Here is an 8412-nt window from a genome sequence, read left to right on the forward strand (position 1 = left end):
GAAGACACTGGTTTCTCACCACTGGGAGCCGAAGACACTGGTTTCTCACCACTGGGAGCCGAAGACACTGGTTTCTTACCACTGGGAGCCGAAGACACTGGTTTCTCACCACTGGGAGCCGAAGACACTGATTTCTCACCACTGGAACCTGAAGACACTGCTTTCTCACCACTGGGAGCCGAAGACACTGGTTTCTCACCACTGGGAGCTGAAGACACTGGTTTCTCACCACTGGGATCTGAAGACACTGATTTCTCACCACTGGAACCTGAAGACACTGCTTTCTCACCACTGGAACCTGAAGACACTGGTTTCTCATCACTCAAACCATGTTGATCATTGGGCTTTTTAAGCAGAAGGCAAGCAGCTTCTTTATCTGTCACTTGAACTGTTTTTCTTTCCCAAATAACAATATGTATCTCTGAAGCAGGAACTTCAAAGTTCTCATGCCTTTCAGAATGTAGGCCTTTTAAGTCATCACATTCCAACCAACTTCCTGGGGATGGGAAAGAAAGTGAAGGAGGTTAGACATTCAAAACCCACCATGCTAGGTTAACTTCCTTCTGGCCTCTTTCACTGCTGTATCACTGAATCCTCACCAAAGGAACACATTAAAACATGGCCTCGTCCTGTCACCATACTTCTCTGCCCAATGTTAAAGACTTTATTTGGATAACAAAAGTTATAGACTAAAATGTTCAGAAATTTGAAAAACTGAGCCATTTTTCTGGGTAATTTACATGCTTTCCTATAATACCCACAGAAACTTTTGGGACTGAGAATACAGTACTGCCTAATTGATCCAACATCAACAGTAGAATAAGCTGTTCCATATATATAAATTTTCAAGATAAATGAAGCTTGTCACCTCAAGGACCAACATTTGTTTTAACTCTTATTTTATCCCTGAGCTTCTATTTTTACATTTTTCAAGTGGGAATGAGATGATAGATATCAAGGGAAGAATTTAAGAACTAAGGGTAGTCTCTATTCAGAAATCTGCTAATCCTCTCCACATACATACAAATAAAACTACTCACTACGTATGCGCTTTAGGTAGGTACAGCCTTTTCAACTACCTCAATCTACTTTCACTGTATACTCATTACAACTTTGAGAATTTTTTGATTGACTACCACATGAGCACATCAGAATCACATAATAATCATATAAGGAACTTTGAAAATAATATTGATATTTGGGTCAATCCCCAAGATTTTTTTTAGCTAACCAAATTGATTTTTATATGCTGTCAGGGCTGGAAATCATGCTGCATGTGAAGTGAATCTTTCATTCCTTGGAAAGTTTAATAAGTTAGTTTATGTTACTGTGAACTACTTTCAAATTCTGAAACAAGGGAAAATTTGAAGGTAATAATCACATTTATAATGCAAGTTTCAGTTTACAAAGCTCTATTTTATAGTTTGTGTCATCCATCCAAGCCATCCCCAGGAGGAAAATATCAACTATGAAAGGTGCCCACACAGTAGAAAATGGTTGTATCAAGTGAGCCATTACCAAAGACCTGATATAACACCTTAAGGGGATTGAGTTACCTTGTATAAGACAAAATGTACATCGTGAAGAAAGCAAACTCAATATTAACCATATCAGAGAAATGGAAGGGAAAAATTCCCAAAATTCAAACTGTACTTATTTAGCCTTCTACTGAAAGCTTAATTATTTAAATAACGCTTTACCTTAATTGTAGCTATTAGCAAACTATGGATTTCAGATATTCTATTTTATGATGACAGAAGGGCTACCTCATGTTTAATAGTTGTAGAAACAGATGTTAAAAAATAAAAGCAAAAATGGTAAGTGGAAAAAAGCATACTGTAAATAATAGTATAATAATCTCAAATTTTGTCAAAAAAATAAGTATGCACATGTATACATATACCCGTTATACATGACATCAGAGAAAGAAAAAGTTAGGAAGGATACAAAAGCCACCAAAGTTTTAATAGCAGAGGGGAGAAAAATTAAAGGCAAAGGCAAAACTAGAAAGAGCCAAGGCAAAGTTTGTCATTTAAAACAAAACAAAGAGCTCAGTTTCCATGCCTATTATCATAGAAGGAAACCTTTAAACACTTACCATCAGCATCTAAAATCCATGTTATAAAATGATTATTTGCTTGATACTGAATTACAGAAGTTACTTGATAAAGGCAACCTTCAAAATGAAACGCATACCGCTGCAAGTCATTCTGTGGTAAGCCTTGTACGAAGTGCAACATGAAAATGGGAGAAGCTCTGTGGGGGAGAAAGACAAGAGAAACCAAATTCAATGCCATGTGTCTGGTTATATAAAAGACAGTCTAAAGTGAAAAAGTCACACACGCCATTTTCAAGGTTAACTGCACTAATTTTTCTTGAGCACCTCCAGATGTGTGCCTTAATTAGAAATGGAGAACTCACTCTAACAAATATGTAACACCAAACCCTTTTCTGAATGGTATCCCTGACAGTGGGAAGCCATCATGCAAGCTGCAGTACTGCTTTGAAAAAAGCAGGGAAAAATATCCAGATTTTTTAATAATTTTCTTTGGCATCAAGTGCTCAAATTAATAGCTCTTGGTAGATGGAGTAGATAATATGTGAAATAAAGCAACAAATCTAAGATATTCAAATAAATACTAATTTGGCCTATCTGGTCAATTTACTATAAATATGAAGACATTAATAATTTTAAAAACACATTTCATTACTACTGAACCACAAATAGAACCCCCAAATAAGCCTCAAATAGCTTGAACAAAGCTCTCAGAGTTTAAGAAAAATGTTGAATATCTCTTTTTCCAATATTTAAACAGCTGTCAAAACTTAGTTTATCAAAATTTATTCAGCTGAAATGAACTTGAATCAACATCTAAAATGCAGATTATTCAGACAGGGAATAACTTACAAATTACTTCTTGTCAATCATTTTGTTACAGAATAATCAAGTACTCAAAATTTAAGTACCTATAAGTAAAAGGTCCTACAAACTGTAACACTAAGTCCTCCCATTTTTAAAAATTATACCTATTTCATGGAATCTAAGATGTCACTGATTATAATACAGTGAAAACTTATTGCCAATTAACTATACCATATCAATATCTGGATGTTTTCCCATTTCAGATATGTTAAAATGTGAAGTGTATGTCTTTGAATCAATGATCCGCAGTAAAACTTTAGATAGAGTCTCACAGCCGGATATGCAGGCTTTGCCTGTTGCCTGTCTTTGATTGCCAATATTTAGTAACCTTGGTCTCATACAATACCTTTCAAGGTAACTTCTGAGGCTAGTTTTGAAAATGATCTCACTTGTTTCCTGTCTTTGAGTTTATACATGAAAAATGTTTTAAGACATGTACTAATAAAATAAAATAACGTATGTATAACACTTTTATGATAATTTTTAATCTTTTTTTGTATGTTCCAGTCTTCTAAACAATTCTTTTGTAAATTAATAAAAGTAAAAACTGCCAAAATCAAACCCACATTTGGCATACTTCCTTTGACATAGCAGATACTCAAAATCTAGCTAAATACAAGAAAATTCCCCTAGATATAAGAAATGACTTGTCAGAAGGCCTCCAAAGCCTACTTTGAGATCCAGATGGGGTAGAAATTTGATTTTCTTATCCAGCAAAAAAGGGGCCAAGAACAAAGTAATTACATAAATTAAAAAATATCCTCTTAATATTACATAAGCCTCTCTCTCTGTCCAGACCTGGGGTGGGGTGAAATGACGCAGAACAGAATCAATTTCACTGTCACTTCACCCAAACAGAAGCAGAACTCTCAGAATGGCCTCTGTTCTACTCTCTATGAATTTTTGTTAAGTTCCAAATGCCTTAAATTCCATTTTTTTCCTGCTATAGTAACATCTCTAGGTTGGGATATACCTTATTATTGATGGCATAGTTAAATAAGCAGAATTTCTTTCATGGCACATTTTAAAAATGGTGCCCTGGCTGGGCTGGAATTCAGGGAGGGAAGTGAGGACCTCCCTGTTCTCTCCACAGTGTGAGGCAACTGGCCAGGTGATAAGGAGAAAGGGTGATAAAGCTGGGTAGGAGAAGCCTGTTTTTTGTTTATTTGGGATTGGGGCTTGTTCCCAGGTTAAACTGGTTTTCCCAGAACCCAGGGTTTTTGTGCTGGCTGGAGGCCAAGAAAGTAATTACTATCATGTGCCATAATCCATCCCTAATCCAGACCCTAAATTGCCAGACGTGGCCTTCAAAACCTGGGACAGTTGAATTTAATAAGATGGTGCCAGTCCCACTTGGCCCAGCCTTTACCTGCTCCGAAGAAAGGCATTTCTCCTCTGTTCTCTGCCCTGCTAGTTATTTTTGGAGAGCTCAAGGTAGGAAAGGGGTTTTAAGTGAAATGGAAGGCTCCCTATTGCTGCTGATTTTCCAGAGCTTTTAGAGGTAGAAGAGAGCAGTTAGCCCAGGAAAAAAGGATGGTCAGAGTGAAAACAAGGGAGGAGTGGGGTGATGCTGGGCCAGTGGGGTGGTGCTTTTCAAGGAAGAAATAGTTAAAAACAAGCTTATGGTGGTCAGGAAGTCTAAGGAGGCACAGTGGGCAGGGTGAGGTGGGGCACTGAGGGGTGGAGTCGGGCAGAATCTCCAAGGAGGAAAGCAGGTGAGGAGGAAAAAAAAAGGCACAACTTATAAACAATGGCATCTTGGAGTCAATCAAATAATATGCACCCCTATTCTTGTTCACTTTCTTTCTTGACTCCTCTAGACTCTGGTGTCCCCAGAAGTCACAGCTTGGCTCATTTCCAGCCTCTCATGTGAGGGTAAAATTTTATCTCTAGGTTTCCTTCTCAGGCTTCTTCCTAGCCGAGATGCCTGGACTGTCAGTCCTTTAAAGGTGATGCTTACATGTGAGGAGAGCAAGTTAGTTCCTGCTTCAACCACAGGAAAATCAAATGAAATGAATTAAACAGAACTGGAACCAAGAATAACAAGAGATTTCCAGCTAAGACACATGTGCACTCACCTAACATGGGGTTAAATGCCTGAATAACATGATCCCTATTATAAAGACTTAACCTCAGGAAAAGAAAATAGAAAAGGGAGAAATTGAGCACCAGGGAACTGTACTAACCCCTGATACCCAGAGTCCCTGTCCCACAATGAGCAACCAGTTTTGCAGTAATGACCTGAAATACAAGTTTTTGATTTTCATCCCATCTAATGTAATAATTGTTATTTAAGAAAATGCAAGTTTAACAATGTGCATATATGACTTGGTGCCTGTACCTCAGTGGTTACAGCACCAGCCACATACACCAAGGCTGGAGGGTTGGAACCTGGCCTAGGCCAACTAAACAACGATGACAACTGCAACAAAAAATAGCCAGGACTACAGGCACCTGTAGTCCCAGCTACTTGGTATGCTGAGGCAAGAGAATCTGAAGCCCAAGAGTCTGAGGTTGCTGTGAGCTGTGATGCCACAGCATTCTACTGAGGGCAACATAGTGAAACTCTGTCTCAAAACAAAACAATATGCATATATGCATATGAACTGTAATAACGTATGCTTTAGGCATAAAAAGTTCTGCAGATGTAATATTTAAAAATCATTTAAAGCATTTTCTGTCAAACAATGAACACTGAAATTGGGAATCTCATCTATTTTTTAAAAAAGATAGCCTCAAAACCACTGCATTAGACTTTAATAAGCTCCATCAGCACAGAATAGAAATGTTTTATTTGTAGCAGTGGCTCACTCTGGGAGGCTGAGGCAGGAGGACTGCCTGAGCTCAGGAGTTTAAGACCAGGCTGAGCAAGAGCAAGACCTCATCTCTATTAAAAATAAACATTAGTCAGGGCCTTGTGGCAGGCACCTGTAGTCCCAGCTACTCATGAGGCCAAGGCAGGAAGGAGGATCATGTGAGCCCAGGCACTTGAGGTTGCTGTGAACCTAGGCTAATGCCAAGGCACTCTACCCAGGGTGACAGAGTGAGACACTCTCCAAGAAAAAAGTTTTATTTCTCTTCCTACCACCCCTTTATCTTTTACATATAGTTATTTAATAAATTATTATTGGCCAATAACAGTGGCCCACACCTATAATCCCAGCACTTTCACAGGGCAAGGCAGAAGGATCACTCGATGCTAAAAGTTCAAGACTAGCCTGAGCAATACAATGAGACCCCCATCTCTATTATTAAAAAAAAAAAAAAATATATATATATATACATATATATATATTAGCCAAGTGTTGGCACATGCCTGTAGTCTCAGCTACTTGAAAAGCTGAGGCAGGAAAATTGTCTGAGGCCTAGGAGTTAAGAGTCTGCAGTGACCTACGATTGCATCACTGGGCAACAGAGAGAGACCATGTCTCTTTGAAAATAAAAGTCATTGTTAAAGGGGTTTGAATAAATGAGCTTTTCAAATGCCAACCCAGGATAATATACAACCATACTCATAAAGGAGACCATAGCAATAACCTCTCAAGAGTTTGTGAAGCAAAATTAAATCTGATTTGAAGTTCTTGGTGCTCTAGGTCACCAGGATCTGAACATAATTCCTAAACAACCTACTTAAAGAAGAATAACAAGGACATCATTTTCGTTTTTTTTTTTTGCTGGGGCTGGGTCTGAACCCACCACCTCCAGTATATGGGGTTGGCACCCTACTCCTTGAGCCACAGGCACTACCCATATGGCGTCATTTTCTAATGAGGAAATAGAAGAGATGTGGATTATCAGACACAAGGTATCCAGGGAACTTTATTACTTTTTGGAATGCTGTATGATTTAATTACACATGATATCATGATGGACCTAATTACTTTTAACTTATCCTCAAAACTATATTAAATTTGTATCTAAATTCCATGAGACACCACCAAATCAACTTATACACATTTCAAAGTAAAAAGCCACAGAGGACTTATATAAAGATCTTGTAATTTAAAATTCATATGAAATTTCATACACTAACTCAATTTACTTTTGAAGAATATAGGAAACGTCCAAATAATAAATTCCACTTATAGGGGCAGCACCTGTGGCTCAGTGTGTAGGGCACCAGTCCCATATACCAAGGGTGGCAGGTTCAAACCCGGCCCCGGCTAAACTGCAACAAAAAAATAGCCAGGCGTTGTGGCAGGTGCCTATAGTCCCAGCTACTCGGGAGGTTGAGGCAAGAGAATCGCTTAAGCCCAAGAGCTGGAGGTTGCTGTGAGCTCTGATGTCACAACACTCTACCGAGGGCAATAAAGTGTGACTCTGCCTCTTAAAATAAATAAATAAATAATAGATTCCATTTATAAACTAGCATGCTATGACTCAAAACATGTTTTCCACTGAAAGATTGTTTTACTTAATGGATACATTTCCAAAACAGAGCATGAATCTTTAATGTAAGTAAAGAAACATTTGTATAATTATAAAGTATATGTTGAATGCAACCCATTAACAGATCAAACAAAATAACACTGAGTCTATCTGCAGTGGTAGGGCTTGAGGAAAAGGAAGTGTAAAAAGTAGGATGAAATGATATATACTGAAAATCCTTAAGCAGGTACATGATCAAGGGCAAACCCCAATGCTCTGCTGCCAAATCATCAAGGCCATGGCTTGAAGAGGCTCTTCAACACCCAGATCTCAAAACTTGGCAGCCCAGACAGATCAGACTTCTGGGTCAGGATCCTTCTCCTTCTTCCTGCTTTGCCCTCTTACTCAAATGCTATCAAGTGAGAGTGAAGGACAAAAAGGCTCTAGTGACCAGAACCAGGGGTATCCAAGCTGCAGACCACAAACTGCATATGCAGATTATTTTTTGTTATCTATGATGCTGGATGTCACAAAAAGTATGCACGGACCTTTTTATTAACACGTCAGCTTTCACTAGTGTTTCTACATTTAATGTGTGGCCCAAGACAACTCTTATTCTTCTAATGTAAGGCAGAAAAGAAAAAAAAAGTTGGACACCCCTATTTAAATCTAGCCAAAAGGACAACAAAAGGGAAAGGAGACCTGAGTAAACACTAAGTCAACAACTTTCCAAAGACAGAAAGCCAAGGGAGCAGGGGCTCATCCACAGCAGGATAGCAGAGGGGAGGGCACAGTGCTGCAGGGTGGGCGTGAAGCTGCAGAATGGGCATGCTGTGAGAAGAGCTCACTTAGCCCATAGAACCCTTGAAAGACTCACTATCTACAGGCAGCAGATGCGGAATATGCGGGTTAAGGCCCAAGGCTGGGGTAGCAACTAAGCTGAGGTTCTCAACCTGTGGGTTGTGACCCCTTTCTAACAATGAAAATACACTGTGGCAGTAGGAAGGTTGAGAACCACTGGTAAAGTGTGTATATAATGAAGAGTGCCTTTATGCATCAGGCCCAGAGAGTAACCACTAATGACTAGAAGATCAGAGCAAAGGAATGAAAGGTAGAGGTTT

At 38.9% G+C, this 8412-nt stretch overlaps 1 protein-coding gene across 1 annotated transcript in view; it reads right to left on the reverse strand.

Moving 5' to 3' along the window:
• Positions 1-8412, reverse strand: part of USPL1 (ubiquitin specific peptidase like 1) — a 47312-nt gene that overhangs the window by 2092 nt on the left and 36808 nt on the right. Inside the window, exons 8-9 of the mRNA XM_003797635.2 lie at positions 2099-2256; positions 1-496 (exon numbers count right to left, since the gene is read on the reverse strand). Coding sequence (XP_003797683.1) covers positions 1-496; positions 2099-2256 — 654 coding nt within the window. The remainder of the gene's footprint in view (positions 497-2098; positions 2257-8412) is intronic.

The sequence above is a fragment of the Otolemur garnettii genome, unplaced genomic scaffold (assembly GCF_000181295.1).
Source record: "Otolemur garnettii isolate 467f Iridium unplaced genomic scaffold, OtoGar3 scaffold00120, whole genome shotgun sequence".
NCBI lineage: Eukaryota > Metazoa > Chordata > Mammalia > Primates > Galagidae > Otolemur > Otolemur garnettii.